The sequence below is a fragment of the Athene cunicularia genome, assembly GCF_003259725.1.
Source record: "Athene cunicularia isolate RWA chromosome 20 unlocalized genomic scaffold, athCun1 chr20_part1, whole genome shotgun sequence".
Lineage (NCBI taxonomy): Eukaryota > Metazoa > Chordata > Aves > Strigiformes > Strigidae > Athene > Athene cunicularia.
Genome location: NW_020799125.1, coordinates 2,230,898 through 2,253,824, shown reverse-complemented (window position 1 = coordinate 2,253,824; position 22,927 = coordinate 2,230,898). Strand labels below are relative to the sequence as shown.

The window sequence follows — 22,927 nt, the reverse complement described above, 5'->3', positions numbered from 1 at the left end:
CTTCACCACTGTTTGCTAAGTTGAAGGCTCATTATATGCTAGGTGTTTAGTACACCACTATTTCCTGCATGCAAGCACAGTTATATTCAGTAGAAAGTTTAACTAGTAGGCAATTTTGTAAACCTCTTGAAAGATAACTGGCAAGCTTACTGTCTAACTTAGTAGCTACTGTCTCACTTAGAGACTGTAAAGTCCTTCTGTGTTAGAGAGAAATCACAAGCATATTAAATTTTACACAAATAACTTGAAGCTACATACAGCTGAACACAGTTAGAAAAGATTTGATAGTCACTGTAATTATTACATATGAAAAATACATTTTCAGCCCTACTTAAAGAGGAAGGGGCTCCAGTAAAGTCTGCTGCAATTCTAATGAAGCCAAATTAGCTTCAGACAAGACACAGCTGAAGAGCAAAGATTCAGCTTTGTTTTTGGCTACAACCAACATTGAATACAAGGAACAGGAATTTACATTACTTTACATATTAGGTAGCAGGTCCCTCACCTCAGTACAAGGTCTAGTATTTCATTTAGGAGTCAAAATTAGAAATTTCTCAGTTGTAATAGCCAAGCATCAGTTTTGTTCCTTGCAAATGGACACAGTTACTTGTATCATAATATTGCTTCAGAAAATAAACCCAAGAGCCAATATCACAGAAGGTTCCACATATAATCAAGAGTTCATTGCCAACCCAGATATTAAAAAAAAAAATAAAAAAGAAAGAATAGCCAACGGTAAGAAGTTCTTTAACCTCTGCATAAGCATTAAGAGCGCTGCCGGGCACCAGCCATTAAGTGGCTGTTCAGATGTGCAACAAATGCCAGTTTTATGAGGACCGTCACAGTGATACAATGCTTGGAAGAACAGAGTAAAAAAGTAGCATTTGAAATACTGAGCATGCTTTGTTTCATTGGCTTAGTTTGGCAGCAGTAGCTCTACCGACTTAAGTATTTGCTCAGAGCACATAAGACCATATATAATACAGTCGTACTAAAAAGGTGCTTATTTCAGACTATGGAACACTGAAACTTTATCCAAAAAAAAAAATCATAATGACACATTTGGCAGCAAATTGCTCCTAGTCAAGCGCTCATCTTCCACTGAACAGTGAATTAAGATGGCAATCGCTTTGCTGCAGCTACCTTGTTCAACATGTGATACTTCATAACAGATCTTCAAACAATCCTTTTTAAATAAAATGTATATTCTGAAGGTATTAATAGTTAACTAAATTGGAACGGAGTAATTTCAATCTTGCTACTTATAGATCTATAGTATAGTAGAGAATAGATGCCCTGTGTATTGTTAGTGCAGATATACTGGAATTGTTTCTCCTTATATGCAAGGCCAATGCAGGTAAAGAATAAATGGCTATACAAATTCAGGGTTTCCCACTAAATAACATAACTAACTTAAAAAGCACTGGTACCAGACCAGTTTTAGGCACATCTTTAAAAAAATAAAGTATGCATTTCATTAATGTAAAAATGCCAGAAGATTCTTAGAAACATCTGAACTTTATGGTGCACTGGAATGGAAGTGATGCTTCCTTTAGTCTCAAGGAATACAATAAAGGCTTAAAATAAAAAAGAAACAATACCATAGTATTCTTCATAAGGAAGAACAGTTTTAGTAAAACCAAAAAGATAAATAAGGAATAATAAAAGCAGCCATGACAGCTGACTGGTGAATATTTGTGCTTTAAATGTCCAAAAGAAAATAAAGTTCAATAACTCTTCTCGTACCATTCCCCAGACTTGGCATACGTGTCCACAATGCACACCTTGACAGTTTAATAACACGCTGCAGACTTCACAACTAGCTGTAGCCAGGGCAGGATGCACACAGCGGCACAGAAAAGGCCAGTGGCAACGTCACCAGCAGCAGTCAGTGATGCGATCCCCAGCGCCACTGGCTGTCAGCTGGAGCGCAGCTTTGGTTAAGACTGTTGCGTGAGCCGTCTGTAATGAGGTAAAACTTGGTTTTCAGGAAGATAGAGAGCCAGTTCCAAAGCTACAAGGACGGTGAACTCAAAACCGATGAGATCTCTTCTGTTGAATCTGAATCTCTCTTCTAGTTTCTATGATAGTAATAAAAAAAAAAGGGGGAAGAAAGAATCAGTTAATCTACAGAATACCAATGCACTGTTAGATTTAAGTCAACATAAAACAGGAGTCACTGATGCACAGCTAGGGCTGTACCTACAGAATTGAAAGTGTTGCCATGGATCAGACAAGTAAACCACCTTATCAGCTCAGCCGTGACACCCACACAACAGTTACGTGTGTTTGCCTGAGAAACAGTAGGTGCAATAGTAACCTCACGGTAGGATCAGTAGGGCATTAGACTGCACTAATCAGATAGTTTGAGGGAATTAAGAAAAAAAAAAATCAAGGAAGAGCCCTAATGGGACATAAAACTGTCTGAAAGAGCTGGTCTTAAATGCAAGCATGCACCGCTGAAAGTCTTGGCTTTAATCGTTGTCTTATTCAATGAGCTAGAGAGAAGGCTTCGACAACACCTGAAACAAGTCTCAGGACTTACGTCTATAAGGTGTTTCACTTCATGTTTCCTGAGATCACTGCTGATCTTGGCTGCAAGCAGAACGCAAGCACCAGCACACAGTTTGCGGTTCTGTTTGTTGAGTTTGCCTTGGAGGACGAGCTTCTCAAAGTAAACATACGCCATGGAGACAGTAACCGGCTCCAGATTGCACTCTTCACTCAGGTTCCGCATCTCTCTCTTTAAACTGGGAACAGGGAAAAAAAAAATGTCACCCTCTCAAACACGACAGCTTTTATGAAATGGTCTACAAACACTGCAGCACGAGCTCAGAAGACATATGGGCAAGACTCATATTTGGAAAACCATGACAAGTATTATCCTAGACTGGAGAAGTCCAGCTGGCAGCAAGTTGGAGCTGATGCACAAGCTGATTTAACCTGGCTGACAGCTGTGGAAGAGCAGTTCCTCATCTGCCCATAAACATCTTAGCTGCCTCACTGTCATACAGGATATTGCTGTATGATTCCCTTTGGGCTCCCAAACTGGTTCATGATTCATATTATAAGACTGAACCACCCTGACCTACAGAACACCACATCAAAGCCCTGCAGATCGCAGCAGCTGCTGCTTACAGCCCTGTCGACTACACACCTGCAGAAAGAATCAGGTCTGAGGGGGAAGGCAGGCTGGTTTACACATTTCCCACAACAGCTAGCCCTTCACTTCAGCATTAAGGCAGACTTTATGGTGGATGCTACCTCTCACAGCTGCCATCCATGCTACACCTGCAAGATCTCTGCTCAAACACCCTACTGAAAACAGCTACAGAGGAGCCTGCAGGACACTGAACACAGGCTCTGCCTGACAAGCCTTCCACTTGGAGCCGAGTTACACATAGCCCTGGTGATTCAGCAGAATCATGTATAAGCTGGCTATTTCAAAATGCCCTGATTGCATTAACTGCCGTGTAATACCAGCAAGATTACAGCTCTCTGAGGGCGCAACAGTGCATCTCGCTGACAAGCGGCCAGATGCGTTTTCTGGAAGATGAGCAATTCTGTGTGGTTTAGTCCTGCCTTCACAAAACACTTTTCTTTACCAAGACTCCCCAGACCTAATGCTCTTCTTTATCCTGGAATCTTTAGTTAGAGTCTGGTAATTAAGGGGTAAAAATAGCCAGAGGGTCCAGAAAGACAATCCAGGTAGAGTGGGACTGCACTACAGCCAAACAATCAGTTTACACGGATTTGTTTCAAGGCTAATGCTGCTTCGCCGTTAATTGGCTGTTAGTGTTAGTACACCACAGATGGTGAAACAAAACCCTTTCAGGTGGAACTGTGAAAACCAACTGTTACCCTTTCTCAGCACCCTAAACGTTCTTGTACAGGGCTGTCATCCTTCAGTCAGCTCAACTGGCAACAAGAGATTAGTGTTTAATCATATATACTATTAATAGATCTACCATTATCTCCATACAAGTGGAAGATAAAAGCAGCCTTGTACAGCGTAGACGACGTTCTCACTAGTCAATGCTTGTTTCTTACCTCCTAATTTTGCTCAGTGTCAACTTGATATGAGGAAACTTCTCTCTAAAGGTTTCGTTCATATCCTTCTTAAGGTCCGAGGGTTTCACATATTCTATGACTGTAGTCTGAAACACAAGAGGCAAAACTTGTAATTTCTCTTGTGAGCAGTACTGACAGCCAGACAAGTTTTCCAGAGACACTAATTCAAAGGCAAACCTGAGTTTTATTATTCACAATTTAACATTTCTGTAATGTCCTCAGTAATAGACCGAGTTGAACCTCAGCTAGAGACAAAGTTTTAAAAAACTAGTAAGCAAATGGTTACAAGAATAACTACATGAGGTTCATCCTCAGCAAGCTGAGTGTACAAACCCAGCTATTTGTATTTTTCCTAATAATTTCAAAAAGTCACAACTTCTTCCTAGAGGAAGCTTTCCTCCTTGAGGAAGTTCTCTATAGGAGGATCTTCCAGGCACTCACTCACTCCTCTGGTCAGGTATGCCAGTCACTCACCATGTAAGAGGCAAAGATGAGAACACGTTTATGTTTCCCACAGGGCCACTGAGGATCATCCAGAAGATTTGGATCATACTCTGCGGCTTCCCCAGCTTCACTTCCTGAGGGAACAAGGAAAGCACATTGGGTCACAGGATACGGAGCTCTAAACTCCCTGTTTCCTCTTTAAAAAAAGTCTTCAAACAGCAAACATTAAGAGTGTCTGCAGATCCCATAGTACAGGCAAACTGCAGCTACATTCATATGTTTGCATGTCAGAAATGCATCAGTCAGGTATTAGAATTATTAAAAAAATGCACAAGCTCTTTCTCCAGCATGTGCCTGATGCACCATTTTAGACTCAGCACAAACTAGGTGCTCTGTCTCCTACAAATATGCACAGAATACCACTGCACAAGGCTGAACTCTCGCCTATAACAGACAGCAGAGTTGTCAGGTTTTCCCTTTTACACAAGAGAAGGAATTCTTATCACAAATTCTGGCTTCTGCCTTGTTACTGGGCTAGACTGCAAGGAAGACTGACCACCTGTCTCCATGTACACCAGCTGTTTCTTATGAGTAATATAAAACTTCACCTTTCCAAGGAAAAGCTTCAATTGCATAAACAGAACTAGGCTGGGTATATGAAGGATCTAAGGAACGTGTGCAAGTCTCAGTCCTAAGGCTTATCATTTATACTTCATGAACAAGCCTTCTTTTTACTAGGCTGTGATAAAAATAGTTTCCTTCCAGCTGCAGCACACCCTTCCCAATAATGCACTTTACCACTTGCAATCGTTTCAGGTCAGTATATTCCTTTTATGCTTTGCTGCTGTGCGGACAAGTGATGACAGAACTGGCGGCTGTCCTTACCAATGTCTGTTGTTGCTGGTATCGTTTTTGCTGTCACAGGTTTATATCTTGATGCAGGAAGACTCCGTGAAGCACTAGCTCGACATGAGGGAACAGCACCATGGCTGTCAGCTTTGCGAACAACTAGGGCATTGGTCGGGTACAAGAATTTTGCATAGGACACAACCTTAAAAAAAAAAAAAGGGAGAGTTGTAGTTTTTATAGGGGAAAATTTACTGAAAAGCCTGTTTGCAGGATTTTCCAGCTCTGAGTCCCCTGGAGTTTGTGTTTGGGAGTGGGGACCTTGAAACTGTGGGACAGGAGGAAAGGGAAAAGTTGGATGAGGAATGCCTTCCTTCCACAACTTCAGTATGGAAGTGTTGTGGAAGATTTAGTGAGATGGCAAAGGGGAGAATCACATCAGTAAAATTCTGGCAGTATATAAATTTAACTAAAGAGGTATAAATTCTGCCTATATTTCAATCAAAACATCACTCACATGTTGCCTGAAGTACCAAAATCAAATCAGTTCTCCAGAAAGAGGCAGAAGTGATCACAGCCTTCAACAGCCTCCTCCTCAGAAGCTTTACCACAAACCCAACGTTGCAAACTTTTAGGATCAAACCCAAACTTCCACTACTCTGAAAAGTTACATCTTTCACTTTATGGATGGCAAAGCACTGCATAAATTAAATGATCTGCCCCAGCATGAAATGCTCCTGGGGTGAAAGCAGCCATCTTACCCACCTGCTGTCCCCTGCTTCTGTTAAAAAAAAAAGAAAGAAAATCCTTACCTTGCCATCAGCACCCAGCTCTACTCCTTCCAGTCCAAGCACCATCTCAGTAGAGACTGAAACTCCCCCAGAAGGATGTCGTTGCTTCTGTCCTTCCATTTTTAGATCACTAAATGCAGATAAGAAAACGCACTATTAGAAAAATGCAGCATAAGCCCAGCTCCCTCTATGCTAAACACCAGGTCCATCCACTAGCTGCAGCCAACACCACCAGGCCAGAGTTCTATGTGAGAACAGTGCAGTCCCTCAATCCCATCTCCAAGAAAGCATTAATTTTTAAGTACTCTTTTCAAAACACAGATGCTCATTAACTGAAGAATCCGATTTCAAATAATTTTAACTCAAACCTATAATAATATACTTGGCAAATGTCAACTTTTTTAACATGGTCCTTCTGCATAAGACCACACCATTTGTAAACACATGAGTGCTCAAACACTTAACAGCAAACATGATATATAACACTGGTTTTCCAGGGTTAGAAACTTGCCTTTCAAGTGCAATTTTCCAACCACTGTGCACACAAACTCAGATTAAGAATTAAGGCTGCTGGCAGAACTCTGCTTCAGCGATGGCAGCATGCAGCTTTGTCACCTATATTCCAATGTGAAAAAGCAGCTTTCAGTTGAAGAACTGCCTTGCCAGCATACAAGCAGAACGACACAGTGCTCAGAACTGCTCTAAAATAGCTCCAGTGACCTTGCTGCTTTTCTATTAAGCAAGAGAATATTTTCCCATCAACTATTTTTATGGCAAGTGCATTTGCATACAATACAATTCCCACCACTAAACATCCGTTTCCTTCGTCCATAAATTATCTACAGGACAGAAATGACAACACAATTGTTTTGCCAAAAGTGGATTAGAATAAAATTAGTGTTTTCTATGGTATCCTTGTAGATCACAGACCTCCACAGAATCAGCTGAGACTTCACAAGAGACTAAGCAAAGCTGCAGGGAAATCCAGTTAGCAGGTTTTGTTTCTCATAAGTGATCATATTGATAGTTATATGCATAGATGTAGTACAAACACTAAAAACAGTTTTAATCAGTCCAAACTGCTTTTGTTTTGCTTAGATTGCAAATAGTAACATTCATGGCTTAAAGCTGAAAAACAGAAGAGCATCTTAAACTTATTTAGATGTAACTTCACTATAAAACCTTGAAGGTTTCCAGTACAGGCAGCAGCATCCTTCCCTAACGTTCTGTATGCTTTTTCGCTGGCACTGTTTTTTTGTTGCACTACAGACAGTTGGTTTCTGACCACTTTAAGAACACAGGAAATCCTACATAGCAACAAATATAATCTGTTCAAAGTCAGCTTCAGGGATTTCACAGGACTGGAGGGCTTTAAAATGTGAATAGATACCTAAAGAAAAGTCTACTTTTCCCAGTATTTTTCTCTTGGAGCGTGAACACTTTGACACTGTGGCAATGTCTGATTTTACTGCTCTGACAGCAAGGTCTCGTCCTTACATGTAAAGTAAAAAGTTAAATAAGTTCACCTGCTGCAAAACACGACACCTACACCAAGCACACTCACTTAAAAAGATCTTTTGCAAACAATACACCAGACATTGCACAAAGCAGTTAGATGACTCACCTGATCCGTAAACTCTCCCCGTAAGGTAGGATAGAAAAAGCCACACACAGTGTTCGTTTAGCACAGATTAACACTATCCTGTAAGCAGATGGGAAAAGATCAGGGTATGAATTAAGATTCAGAAGTTACAAAGCAGCTTTTTATGGAACATGAACACAAGACTCTTCTTATATTGCTCTGCAAGGCACACATACCGAGATGGGTTTTATATTTTCAGAAAGAAGCGCAAAAGCCGAGGTTTCACTCTGACCCTGCAGATCCTTAGAGTCAAGCTCTGTAACAAAGCCCAGCATTCAGTAACTGCCATCACCTTGGGAGGTCCTCAGAGGAGATCCTACTCTTTAAATATGTATCTCTATCCATGTAATTTTTACATAAACCTTGTAAAACATTATCTAAATCTTTTCACATTTAGATGACGTCTCACGCCTCTATTAATAATAAATATGAATGCAGCCTCCCCCTTCTCTTCTGGCCAGCAACTACGAGCCAAAAATTTGGCTAAATCAAGCTGTTGTTCTTAAATCCCCCTCAGCTCTGACCTCTCTGTGCACTAGAGTTGAGGACGGTGTTAGAAGAGAATGATTTAATCTCCTCAAAGCAGGATGGCAGAACCACCAGAAAATTGCTGCAGACACAGCAGATATGATCACTTACTGTCTTTAATAGAAGTACGTATAAAACTTAACAAGACCCCAAGGACATCCCCTTATTCCCACTGATATGAAATGCCTAGCTGCACTGAACTAGAGTCTCCTGAGCACATCCTACTTCACCCGAGTATAGGAGGCACCTCGCTCTCCAAGAAGTTACCTGCTGTTCTTGGTGTCATACTGCCTCATGTTCTTGATGAAGTGCATCTTCTTCAAACTTTTGTGTCTCGGAGACCCAGATATATGCTTGGTTCTGCAATGATGAAAAAAACAACACCTGTTAAGTGCTCCGAAAAAAAAAAATCATGCCAGTTGTATGATCAGATGGCAGCACTAGCATGCAGGACCTCAGATATTGGCGTGGAAGAGGGTAGAGGGAGGAGAGGACTGCATGCAACGAGTTGAGATTAATGCTGCTTTTGAAAAAAGTACCTTCGTACACTGGCATATTCCACTATGTCTTCTAAAAAGTCTAGAGAGCAGCGCTGGGAGATAAAACGCCTTCTGTAAAATGTACAACACCACGAAGAGTGAACAATATTAGTTCATGGCCTCCGAGTTGATGAACTGCAACAGATCTACGAGCTCTTAGGACAAATGGCAGGATTTGGGGAAATTTTGTTTTGTTGGAAGAGTGCTTAACTAAGAGTTTCAAATTCCTAAAAAGGCCAAGAACTTGTCTCCCCCGCCAGGACCCCTGAAGTACACATTTACACCAACTTCATTAACAAAAGCATTCACTATCTTCAACACATAAGAACACCTATCTGTAAGTTAAACACCTTAAAAAGCTTCCAAATACTAATTTAAAATCTTACAAGAAATATCACAAATCCCTCCCCCCATCAAAGCAAGAGAATAAGTCAGTTTATATCAACCTATGGACAGATATATCTGTATGACGACCAAACATCTGTGTCTGTTCTTGATTCAGAAGACAGTTGTCTCCAGCTGCAGGAGTCGGCAGACTGAGACTATGATGGTAGCTCAATAAAATTGACAGATCTCTCCAGAAAACAATAGAGAGGGTTATTAGAAGCAGCGAAGAGTATTCAGTACCCATCTGAAATCCCAGAATGGAAGATGTAAGAAGAATAATAGTAGGAATCATGTGAGTTAGTGTAACAGTAATAGGATATTACATTTAAGAAAAAAAAAATAGACTTTGGCGATGAAAGATACATTACTATTGTCAAAGTCAAGTCATTCTTTGTTGGTAGAGAATTACAAATGAATTGTGAAACTACAACTGCAATTTCCATAAGAACAATGCACTCAGATTCAACTGCCACCAGCAAAATGCTGACACTACAGCTACCAGATTCCTTATTTTCTGCTTTTGTTTAAACATACATTGTGCTGCATTTTTAGCGCAAGCCACATGCATTCAAGTCCAAGGTTTTCTTCCAAAGTGACGTAGTAACTCAACTAATGGACAATACTGCCATGGAGTTAATGTAGAAGCAGCATATGAGACAGAAGTTGCAGGTCTCTGGTTTGACAAGATCTACTTTTGGGAAAAAAATTCAAACTTTAAGCTGCATCAGAGTTCTGGCATCCATGAACGGCCAAACCACTCAGACCTAGGCCAGGCTCTCATGCCTGGAAGTTAACATCCAACACCAAGGCAAAAGCATGGCACCTTGGGTGGGTGCAAGGGGATGGGGGTGTGTGAGGGGGGAGAGGTCAAGAAAAATGGGATTTATTGTTAATGGCTATGGAAGTTTTTATACTGCAAAGCCATTTTGAGCAGTTGATTCAAGTTAAAGATCAAAAAGAGCTACTTAGGATTAAGTCTGGTCTTGAAGTCCAGCTCTTCAAGATTTTGAAACATCTGGACAATCTGCTAATCCTAGTGACTTTGCCTTTCCTCCTCTCCAGCCTGAGCTGGGTAAGAAACCAAACTACACTATTTTGTTGCTACAGAAGAGATACACCAGAATTCAGGACGTGAACAAAATCTGTCTGCTTTTTCTAAGCATGGTATCTAGAAAACCGCAAATTGCCCGAGTGAAAAAACAGGTGCTTTCACCCCTTTTTTTCCCCCCCTTCTTGCAAGTTATTTCTTCTCTTCTGAGCTACTTGGAGCTATTGCCAGAGCTGTCTGCCAAAACCTGTGCCAGCAAGACGTGGCCATTTCCCTCCCCATGGCACATTGCCGTTACAGGCGACATCGCTGATGCACAGGATTCGCTGTAACATTACAGATTTCCACAACAAGCAGATTACCAGCAACAGGAGCACTTGCCCCTCTTGCTTCAAACTACACCAGGAACACAAAAGCCAGCACTTTAGAACAGATGGTGTTCTGGTATTCTTCCTTACACACTGACATAAATGTTACTTCAAACCGCTGATCTGCAGGCAAGCCGCTGCAATAAGGTCTCTGAAGTTACTCCTGTAGTTATACATGCCAATGATTACCTAGAGGTTTTGCAAAGTAACGCCTCAGTCTGAGTTTCCTGAAACCCAGGTTAGTTCTTCACTACAAGTTCACGAGAAACGATTCACTGTTTTCTCTGTATTCTCAAATGCAGAGAGAATGAACGCCAAACAAATATTTTTCTCCTTCCCCGAGTCTGCTTACAATCCCCTTAATATAATTAGTACCCTTTCTCTGTGAATTTGTAATACCTTATACTCCCGTATAAAACTTTATTTTTCCCCTGGAAGGAAATTGTCTTCAGATTCTCAGCAGTGCTGTTCACAACTCAAACAGGTAGGAGGATGAAAAATTAGTGTCCCCTTCTGTAAACACAAGGGAGGTAAATCCTCCCACAGGACTAACACCTTCAGCATTGCTAGAGACTGCCTCCTACACATCAACAGCTATTAAAGGGTGCTACTGAAGAACATTCCTTGCACAGCTTCAATGCCCTTCATCAGCACTTCAGTTTTAATTTTTTTTTTTAATTTTTTTTTTTTTTTTTAAACTTTTGAGCAAGAACTGCACAGGCAAGTTTAACGCTTTCACATAGACATGGTTCTCCAGTCTACTTTGACACCTAACCTGCCATAAAAAACCCTTCATGAAACGTGGAGGCCAATCTCAAACCTCCTGGCATGAATGCAGTTGGTAACATCCACACTCTTCCTCCCCTCCTGAGGGAAACAGGGCTGGAGGCAGATGCCATGTGTGGTGAGCAAAGGGGAAACACAGCTAACACCAATGAGAACAGGCACCGGTACAAACGAAGCATGTCCTTGTGTAAAAGGATGCTGGTGTAAGTAGCTGGATGGATTGGAAGAGCCTGGGCTAGACCCTCACTAGTAACTCCACAGTGCTGTAGGGGCAATGGGGGTGTGCTCACCACCACGGTGGAGACTCAGCTGAAGTGTTACACCTTCTGAACACCACCTCGCTTCCTCAGTAGCGGGGACAAGAGTGACAAACACCCGAACCTGCTCTGTAAGAGCATATCTGGAAGTAAAAACCTGCTGCAGTGAAGGGAATATCCTGCCCCTCGACTCAAAACCACAATGACTCATCCCCACTCTGCCAACAGGAAAGTTCATTTTTAGCTATGACTGTAAATGTTTTGTCAAGTGAAGCTGTCACCTTGGAGGAATCCCAGGTGCTAAGCAAGACACTCTAAAATCTTAAAACAAGGTCTACATGAAGAGGTCTCACTAACCCAGCCAGAGTACCCAAACCAGTCTCTATGCTCCAGCCGATGTTTGACAGCAACACAACTCCCTCGCTTCAGTCCAAGAGACTCCTCAGTACCACTGATGTAGGGAGCTTCTTTATTAGGTAGTGCAGTACTTGCACTATGCTGCAAAATTTAATACTTTGAGTAGTCTGCACTTGTTGTTATATACACACACATACATATTTTATTTAGAGAGCTCTTCTCATGCAGCCAATCCACACTTCAACAATAGGCAGCACAAGACCACTTCAGCAGCTGCTAGTTTTGATGAAAAAACATCGAGTCATCTATTCTGTGCTAAGCAGCTTCACCTAGGATAACACTTCTTGCTGGTGCTCCGATCCACTGGAATTCAAAGGATTTTAAGTAGTTTACACAGCACATTTGCTGCCAAATGCAACCCAAATACTAAGCCAGAATATTAAAGTCTACATCCACACATCCCCCTACTGACATGCTACCTGACAACTAGAAATCGGGGCATCCAATATTAATTGATGTTAATTAAAGTTAACAATAAAAAGTCAATAAAAAGTCAATGACTTTGTGGAGCACGCTGTAATTTCAACGGTATTCTAAAGAAAGTTCAAACTCTGTTCACCAACACCAGCTATTTCCTCGATAAGCTATAGAGGCCGCCTGTTTGCACATCCTTGATCAGGAGCTCACTTTTGGGTGCTTCCCCCCACTATTTCAGGAATCAACAGAGCAGAATCCTTCCAGAACTTCAACATTAAAACCAGCAACTGTGTTTACACAGCCAGCACCTCCAAGGGGACCCACCAAGCGAGAAAACATGCGCAGCACGTGCTCAGAGATAAGGGGTAACAAGCAGAGGAATTCTGGATTACGCCTTAGCTTATCTCCATGTGCACACATGGACACACACAATCCAGCACTGCTGCCAAATCCCTGATGAGCTAAACATGCACTTGAAAAAAAAAAACAAAACCCAAAACAAAAACCCCAAACAACCAACCCACAAAACCTCCTGTGTTCAGATAAAACCCCAAATTAAGTTCAGAGTTGCACTGCCATCCTGGGAAGCAGTAGCCAGCCCACACATTTATCCTTTCTGATGGATTTCCCACTGAGAAAACCCAACTTCAGAGTTGTCCTCTTCCAGTCCTGCCATTTCCCCACCAAGTGCTGGCAGAGAAATTCTGCAGAGGGCAAACAACAACAGACAAGCAGCATGCAGGAGCCCCTGCCCTGACGCTGACACAGCTCTTAAGTGTTCCAGCAGAACAGGGCACAGCTAACAGCAATCTATGTATAGCACTGGTAATCCCTCCATGTCCTGTCTTAGGAACTGAAAGGAAAAAGCTGGTTAAGTCACAGCTCCAGATTGAAGGACAGTGACCTTTCTGATGGCTTGCCAAGAGTATTCTCCCCCTTCCCACCCACACACTGGACTACCTGCAGACACCCAAGAAGACAAGGGTAACATTTCAGGATGTTGCTATAGTGGGAACTGTCCAAGCCGACCATTCTTTAGCAGATATTATAGTGGAATGCAAAGGAGATACTAACCCTGTGCTATCAGACGTGGCTTCAGGCACAGGCAAGCCTCTTCCACACCTGCTCCTCGGCCACTGTGTCCTCCAAGGGACAGTGGGGCAGCCCGTTGGGCCCCCACTGGGATCCCAGGCTCTGCTTCCAAGCTTGGAAACAAACAGCGCTCATGAATCCCACCTTAACCCCTAATATTGGGCCTTAGAGTGGCCAGTGATTTTACTTAAGCCCCTGTGTGCAGCTGCCATTTGGCCATTTTGAAGCTTCTCTGGTTTGCCCGTCTGGTTCCTGCATTTCTGCCACAGCAGCCAAACAAACCGGTTGGTCTTGTTCCTTCATGAAGGGTTACATCAGAAGTTTCTAAAATCTTACAGGGATTCTCTTCTCATCCCAATTAACCCCCACCCCTCTCTCACAGACAGGTTTGCACTGGGAGCCAACACAGCCAGCGTTCCACCAGCATTCAGCTGTTTGCAGCCACACCGCACCCGGAGCCCATCTTCTGCCGTGACTCCTTACCCTCACCACTTCTCATGTCCCCAAGCCCTGCGACACTGTTTTGACAGTTATCAGGCCTAGCATAAAGGACACAGCCAGCATAATGAACCAATAACCAAATTGTATTTGATACAGAAGGGTCAGTACATGGGTGAGCGCTAGGGGTACAGACAAGTCAGATTATACATAATCGACATCAATCCCACTGACCCCAACAACAACACCGCAGGACCAGCAGTGGGTACAATAAATGGTGAAATGCAGTTTCCCAGAGAAGGGACGGGAGACAACCGAGTCAACAAGCCAAATACATAAGACCAAGGAAGCCACACACTGAATCTCTCCACAGCCCGCGTTTACAAAAGCCAGACCTGACTGGAGCCCAGTCCCAGGGAGGCAGGAGGTACTTCCCCAACAGGGAACTCTGCACAGGGCATCCCCCTCACAGACAGACACTGCCCCTCCTGCAAGGGGTCCCAGCTGTTATCCCTGCGTGGGACACCTGACCTTGGGTTACTGACTGCGGGACCCCTGGGGCTCCTTTACCCAACGGCTCTGTCTGCCAGGCCGGCACCACCCTGGGGGGAAGCCTGAAGGGAAACTCACCCCCAGTTGGGAAGGGCTGTGGGAATCACCCATGTGTCAACCCTAATTCGAGGCTTGGGGTTGAAAGCCCAGCATTTCACACACGAGTCTGCAAAAGCCAGACCAGTAACATGACTTGAGACCTCCTCCAGCCAAAGGAACCGGCGGGACAGATTTGTTTCAGATGGAGTCACATCCATCGCCCTTCTGCTGGGGGAAGGATGCCACACTACATGCACCCACGCAGGCACCCAGCCCCGGGGCACCGGGCTAAAATTAGCAGCAAGGCTCCTATCCTCTGCTGCTCTTTACCCATACGGACTGCTAATAGATGGGTGGAATAGGGGAGGTCAAGGATTTTTAATTACTGAGTAAATTAGGGGCTAATAAAATTTGGTTTCCTATTTCTCACTTCAAAGAGTTTTATTTTAATACGAGATCCCTTTGTAAGGTCCTTTACAGACCTCAGTACAACCACTGGCATCAAGGGACCGAGTTACTAGTATAACAAGGACAAAAATAATTTATTGGGTTTTGGAAGCACTAGCTTAGTAACAACTGCCAAAGGTAATTTGCACAAGAAATCCAGATCCCAAATTCTGTTTACAATAGGAAGACGTACCTGTCCGATTTGTTTTGCCAAGCCATATTTTAAAGATTAAGCTGTATCATTTTCCTGCCTTACAGGCGAGTCAACAACCAGACATGAACCATGCTTCGGTTTGACTAGGTAAAATACTGGCATCAAGGGATTAAGAAAACCAGTTCTAATTTTTTAAGCTTACTTTTTCGCAACTGCCATTACTTATGCAGCCCCAGAGACATTTAGTGTTTTCAGGCTGGCATCTCGGAGTGTGTGACTGCGAGCATCCCTATTCTCCGATCAGTGCCCCGTGCCCTACCACCCTTGGTGCTTGTGTTGAGTTTCCTGCTCAAAAGCAGATTGAGGACAGCTCACCAGTAGCAACGAGTTCTCAGTAATTAAAGTCAAAAGAAGTCAGAGACATTTATACTGAATCACCAAATCCACACATTTGGTGAAACAAATTACTTTAATGAAGAATCTACACCATGAAGTGCCCAGCACCAAGCAAGCCATTTTCATGGATGCTTTCAGCTCTGATGTTCAATGAGAGGCAGTGGCAAGAAAAGACACCTTGCATAACCAATAGCACACAGCTACGTGCTCCTTTACAAAGTCAGCTACTCACTGTTTTATGGCACTGCAAACACACAGTTTGGATTGCATGCCACCATCCAAGGAGCTTGTTCTGACATTTGTTTAAGTATCCAACTGCCAGAGAATAAATACAAGTCTCACAGCAGGGCTAGTTTAAGTTATTCCTCCAGTAATATTAATTTTAAAGAGTAAAATCAAATTAGCCACATAAGCATGGAAAGTACTTTTATGCTTCAGAGCAGGTCCCTCTGTGAAACCTCAGCATGAGGGAGGAGGCTCAATTCCTTTACCTTTGTGTTCTTACTCAAGGTTTGTTTGCAAAACTGAAGGGTCACCAAGGGCTTTCCTTCTGGTCCCAAACAGCCAGGAGAAAATCCTGCACTCCTCAAACACCAGTAAAGCCACACACACAAGGGGAAAAAAATGTATCATGCAGCCTACAGGACAGGCGAGAAAGAACAGAAATGAAATATAATTTGAATGAAGGTGGAGGCAGAGTAAGTGGGAAGCTCAGTAAGCCTGGAGAGTTTTAAATACTAACGAGGAAAGAAATTAGATACTTTTCACAGCGGCTGCTACTTCACTGCTGATTCACAACCACATACGATTAAGACTTAATGCTACTAGGAAATGAGCTTTGTATTCATTGTGTTTCATAAATCACATTGTTTTGGTGCTAAGAACGTTTAGACAATCCAAGGATAAAATAATGCCTTCCAGTAAGCATTATGAAAGCCATCTGTTGCAACAGAACCACCAAACCAGATGCAAGGTTTGTCATGCTCAGAGCCCACTTCTAAAAGCCCACTCCTAAAATCCCTGCTGCTTCGCACAAAGCAGACTGGGTGTGCTGGTGCCAGGACACAACCAGTAACTGTATTTCTCCAAATTTATTCCTGTTTCTGGAGGTGTTCCTAGCTCACCAACCTGGTTCCCTCTATGCTTGGCACTCTGCTCACTAAGCACTGAACCGATGACCAAAACAGGCGAGAGAAAGTCGAAGTGTGTCCTTGATAACACTGTGGGCATTATGCTAGAAATATTCATGCACTTCCTCAAGAGGTGATGCTGACATTTCATCATGTGCCTTGTTAAAATAAAAACCTTCAGCACAATAAAACTCCCAAGCTAAAGAAAAAAAAAAAAAAAAAAAAGAGAGAGAGAGAGAAGCTTTTAACTGGGAAGGAGAAGAAAATACAGAACAGGCAACCAGAGGAAACCCAGTGAAAGAAAGTTTAGAGAGGTCTCCCAGTGTTTTTATGGGCACTTGGTTCTTCCCCCTGCAACATCACTCATTCCCTCTAACCCACAACCAAGAGGTTGTAGCCTCACCAGGGCAAAATTTTATGCCTAAATTGCAACAACCACAACAGAGCAAGTGCAAATCTGTCCATGCTGTCAAGCAAGCAAGTTTGATCAGCATCAGTTCAGCCCATGCTGTGGGTGGCTAGCAAATGAAATGGGCTACCCAGCTCCGAGGCAGCTCTGCGGGCTACGCTGAGCTGGGGTACCACCACGCTGAGCGAGGGCTGGCCCGAGAGGAGCCTTCTCTGGATGGAGAAGGTGGCTGCACAACCAGGGGAAGGGCTGCTGGGACCACAGCCCCAGGCAGCGGGGCCAGCTGGCAGCAAGCTTTTAGTTTTAAAAGGACTCACTACATCCCACGAATCAGAGGGCTATCTCGTGAAACGCTTTTTCTTCTCTTGCACTTAAGAGACCTGTTAAAGGTTCTTCATTTAACATTTTTTTCAGAGGTTATATAGACTATAATAATTCACAGTAAATTATATACACAACAGCTATAATCCAAAGGTTAGTAGTTTAAAGCTCTGCATTGAAGAGCTAGCGTGACAGAGTGGCTTTGGCTGAGCACGCTCCATCTGCAGTTACCTGCCTTTTTTTTTTTTTTATACCTCGTGCTCATTAAAGAATCCAAATGTCATTATGCTTGCGTGCACGTCAGATTCTGCATTTTTTAAACTCAAACTACAGAGCCAGAAGACTTCAGAACAATCTTCAAATGAAGGCTCAAAAGCATCTTCAGGGCTTGCTCAGCCTGACAGCCTCACAGCTTTAACTGTTTGACAGATGGAAAAAGGAGGAACACATGACAGCTGACATTAAGTCTTCAAGATTTAATATAACTAAAACACATACTGCAGGAAATTAAAAAAAAATTTAATAGAGAATTTTGTAAGAGTCACTTCCCCTCTCTCTGCATTTTCTCTCTCCTTCTAAACCAACCAAACCATACCCAAACCCAGAGCAGAAGGGCTCCTTTGTGGTTCAGAACTACTCTTTATACTGAAAGCAAAGATCTTTCCCTCCCTCCCTGCCTCATTCCACAGTTCATGGAGATTGAATAAATAAATATAAAATTACCATCTCTGTTAACTTCTGAACTGGTTCAGTCACGGTGCCAAGAGCACACAAGAGCCCTGAAGAAACTTCATCTTCAGCTAAGCGGGACAGCTGTCTGGTCAACTGGCAAAGCAGACACAGGTTTGGGCAGTTCACATTTCTGCAATTATCAAGAAGGACTTTGGGGCTCAGTAAAGTTATGGTAAGGAGCCCCAACAACCTAAACATATCCTTCTCACTGGCATAACACGCCTACAGGACTTCCTTACTGGAGAGCTGAAAAAGGGCCCCACCAATTCCTGCCCAAAGTTAAGCTATCCAGCTTTTTACATTTCATTTGATAGCAGTTTCCCTCTCAGCTGACGATTCCTTGACTTGAAGAAAAAAAGACAACATCATTCTGACCACCCTCATCACCTCCTGCAGAGAGGAACTTCAAGCTGGCAGCCAGGGAAGAGCAAAGATAGAAATGGGGCTTCCAGAGCATCCCCTTTCCCACAGCATCCCAAACCCCATGGCTGGGGCTCCTGCACAATTGCTTTGAAAAGCTGGTGAAATCAATGGCAAGGTACAGTTAATTCTGTACAGACTTCTGCTGGAGATCAAAGTTACTTTAAAAGCCTCTGGACTCTTTTAAGTGAAGAGGTCAGACAACCTTGGCGTTAAAAGTGTCTAGGACCGTGTGACCCAGACCCATTCGCAGAGGCGTGCAGGATTTAAGGACGTGGATTTTCTGATCTTCAAGTTTCCCACTAGGCATACAACTTACTCCTTCTGATTAATATACTTGGCTGGGAATGTCAGATAATAAATACTACAGGCAGCTATGAATTATAAGCATTTAATACTGGACACATGCAATTCACCTGCAGTTGCAAATATGAGAAAGCTGTCGAAGGAAACTTGCCGAGGAGGACACTACAGCCCTAACGTTTCAGCTGATGCTTAAATAAAGTTCAGGTTTAGAATATGTTCATTTTCAGCTCCGAGCAGCACATCCCAATCTACTGTTCATGCTTGAAAGGTCAAAGCTTACCGGCTCCCACAGATCTTGCTGCTTTCTGAAAAACACCTTGTGCGCTCAGGTTATTCCAAATAAGGCTTGAAATTAAAACTAAGACTTTTAAACATTATATTTCATCCATCTCAACAAAATCTGCTGATTAGCATAGGGTTTTCTTTAAAGATATTTATATGTCTTGAAAACAGCAACTAAGCTGACAGAAGGACAAAACAACACATTAACCATCACAAGCATAGAAGCCTGACCAAGCATTTCTGCCATTCCACCCAAGGAACTAATTTGATCACACCTATGTCAGCAATCCAGCATCCAATTAACACTTAACAGCAGCACTTTGGACCAACTCTGCTTTTATCAACTACTGTTTAAACTCCCCCCCTCCTTATAATGACCTAAATTAGCTCAGTCATTTCTGATCTATCAGCAACCATGAACATTCGGTTCAGCTCCCTGATCACTGAACACCAAGGACATTAAAGCATCAGTTGCAAATTCTCTGTATTTATTCTCAGGCCCAGCAAAATGCAGAGTATACGGCAGAACTAGCTGCTTTACGTTGCACTATACTGAAACCTCCGAAGCACAACAAGCACTGCCATTCAGAGCTGCTGTTCCCATTCTTCAAGCTTTCATAACCTGGCTATTTCCAGAGCCCTCTGTTATCTGTGTTTCCCCAGACAGCTCTGCCACTCTCAGACCCAGCTGCAGAAATTCATTAAAAATCTGTGAATGCCGATTTGTTCGCTGTTTGCTGCCTCCCCTCCACTGCTTTTTGTGAGGCTTGTTCTTTGAAAGAACAAAAGAACAGAGCAAGATGGAAAAGGAGAAGGGAGGAGGGATGGCACCCAGATTAAGCAAGCTGGTATAACACAGCATTGTAAATTAAGATCCTGTAAACAGAAGATGCCTTAGGAAAACAAAAGTAGAAGGTTAAAGTCATTAAGTTCATAATGCTCAGCCAGCAGTGCAGTGAAACCATCCGCATTGAATGGTGCCTCCGAGGGAGCGTGCACCGCTGAAGTTTCCATCCTAAAGGACCTGACAGCTGCCAAGCAACTCCAAGAAACTCCACGTCACATCAGCTGAGCAGATCACCGATTCCTTGGGCCGTACCGAAGATCCTGCCTGTCGCTAATAAATAACCACCAACTCCAGCAGAGGTGCCGTCACAACCTGCCCCGAGCTACGCTGGCTGGTCTCATTGGCTTCTTGCAACTTCGCAATCAAGTCAAATGAGATCGAGTTTTGTAATAAAACCCTGCCAATGAAACGGCCGGTTCTAGATAAAGTGATCTCCATGGATCGAGGCAAGGCGCAGCGCGATGAAATCCCCGTCACGGCACAGGACTGAGGCGGCACTGGTCACCGCTCACGGATGGAGCGAATCTGGAGACCCTGCAGCCTGTGCTCCTGGTGCATTTAAGGGAGGCTCCACCGAGGGCAATTCAAAGCAGCTCTTGACAGTGACTAAAAAAGGACTCTGAGGAGAACAGCTGCCTTAAGTGGGCACCAAAGATTAGATGTCCAGAGTCGCAGCACAGATTCCACCTCCCCCTTCCCTCTGGTAATTCCATATGCCTGTGTATTTGCACGACACACACAGTTAACCTATCTAAGTAGCAACATTACCATAGAAAATGATACCTAAATTCCCAAGTCCCAATAAAAGGAAACCCATTCTGTGATTGTTCAGTGATTTCTGAATCTTATTTTTCAAGCAGCATGCAATATACAGAAGGGGAAGCAGCATAACCATCACCATCCTGCAGGAAAGAAAGTCCCCAAATCACCCCTGTATTTGTGACAGGAGGAGATGCCGCTGTTCTGCTGAGATGAAGGGATGTCTGTCACAGAGCAAACATGGAACCGCCTAGCAAAAAAAAATAGTGCTCTAGATCCCTCACCCGGCAAGTCACAGGTGAAACTGTAATTACAGCGGGACTAGGAGGAGATACAGTGGGTCTAACATCCCCACAGGCAGCATAAAACTGTCATTTTGTCAGAAGATGGGTGTATCTCCAAGTAAAGATGTGGATCTTATGCCTGATAGTTTCAGCAGATGTTCTCTACTCCTTTTAAAGACAAGAAATACATGAACTCTCACTGCAAATCACCCTTGTAAGTAGTATACAAAGTGATAAATGCGATACAATATACCCTTTCAGCCACTTCTTCCAAGCTGAAAAATCACAGTCTGTTCTGTCAGACAGAAGCCCTTTCATTCCCTTGATTACATCCTCATACTTCCCTATCTTTTATTTCTGATTTATCATTCTTTTCAGGTTGATTGATTAGAGTTACTGTAGCGGAACATAACATCTAAAATCAGATGCTGAGCAAAGAGGCAGGCAGGACATCAAATGAGAAGATCCTATGAATATTTGCTGAGCATCCTATTGACTTGGCTTGGGAAGGACTGAATCATTTACACAAACTCCATCAGTCCAGAAGTGGGTACGCACAGGCATGCTGAAATGTCACACCCACAGAGGTAACTGTGCTTGTCAAGCTCTTGATGCAAAACGTGCCCTCAAGAGCTTTACCTACAGCATTAAGACAATAAAACGAATCACACAGCGCCCAGCGCGCTGGCTTTGGTGGAGCAGGAGTGCTAGGAAGGAGCTGTGCCACAGCAACACCCTCACTTCTGGCTTTGCTGCTCAACAAGCGGCATACAACAGTGCAATCTGTGCGTAGTGGGCATCCATCTAGCAGGCCCAGCTTCAACTTCTCCAAGAAGAAAGGAAAGAAAGGTCTTTTCCACTGCAAGAGAAGCAACGGGTGGTAAATGACAGTTCAAGAAGGAAAAAACCCAGGAGGGACGACGCACAAGAGGGCCCCCACACCTGACTGACAAACAGCTACTTCTCTTAAAATTCGCTCAAACGTCCAAGCTGCCGTTTCCTGGGGATACACAGGACATCTCCACCGCCAGCCACCCGCTGAAAAAGGAACAACCATCAACTGCCGTAGCAAAGCTCCCCGGCTTTAAAGCACAGACAACATCTCTATTTCAGTTCGCTAACAAAGCTCTGGAAGCCACTATAGACACCACGGAGACTTAAAGCCTTTGATAGGGCTTTGCCTATCTGCAGGCTCAGAGGGCCAGCTCACTTTACAAAGCCGTTTATGCAAGAAATGGCCTGAAAAGAGTTCCTTCAGAGCTCACATCCCCAAGACCTGAGCCAGAGCCCGCCTTCCAGTCGATTAGAAAACCAACACTTCCAAGCTGACAGAAGTCCTTTGGAAATGCAACGGTAATCCTGCACTGAAGGCCAGAGCATCCTCCCCTGCGGCTGACTCAAAGTTCCCAGCGCACAAGCATTTATTAATATCCAGAGTTACTGCACAGACAAGCAGCAGAGGTTAGGAGAAGGCAACCGCATCAGCAGTGTGGCCGTTCCACAGAGGAAGAAGCGTCCTACCTAGCAGTGACTCTGTCGGCTTCATCTGGAAACAGAAAAATGCGAAAACCGGGCTGGGGCAAAGCAGGAGGCAGGGTCCGGGATACCGCAGGGCTGCAGCCAGACTCCAAGCGGTGAAGCGCTCTGCGGATCCCCCTCACCAGACCCTCCCGCAAGCGGGGGTACCCCCCGCGGAAGCAGCCGTCCCTCCCCAGGGCCGAGCCGCACCCCCAGCGCTCCCCGGTGGCCTGCGAGGTTGAACACCCCCCTCCCCACCC

General features: G+C 43.7%; 1 protein-coding gene across 1 annotated transcript in view; it reads right to left on the bottom strand.

Annotated features, from left to right (window-relative positions):
• Positions 1-1,211: 1,211 nt before the first annotated feature.
• CABLES2 (Cdk5 and Abl enzyme substrate 2) overlaps positions 1,212-22,927 on the bottom strand; it is a 27,266-nt gene continuing 5,550 nt past the window's right edge. Inside the window, exons 3-11 of the mRNA XM_026862302.1 lie at positions 22,671-22,897; positions 8,590-8,682; positions 7,777-7,854; positions 6,174-6,282; positions 5,401-5,566; positions 4,546-4,649; positions 4,051-4,157; positions 2,546-2,750; positions 1,212-2,081 (exon numbers count right to left, since the gene is read on the bottom strand). Coding sequence (XP_026718103.1) covers positions 1,941-2,081; positions 2,546-2,750; positions 4,051-4,157; positions 4,546-4,649; positions 5,401-5,566; positions 6,174-6,282; positions 7,777-7,854; positions 8,590-8,682; positions 22,671-22,897 — 1,230 coding nt within the window. The 3' untranslated portion in view covers positions 1,212-1,940. The remainder of the gene's footprint in view (positions 2,082-2,545; positions 2,751-4,050; positions 4,158-4,545; positions 4,650-5,400; positions 5,567-6,173; positions 6,283-7,776; positions 7,855-8,589; positions 8,683-22,670; positions 22,898-22,927) is intronic.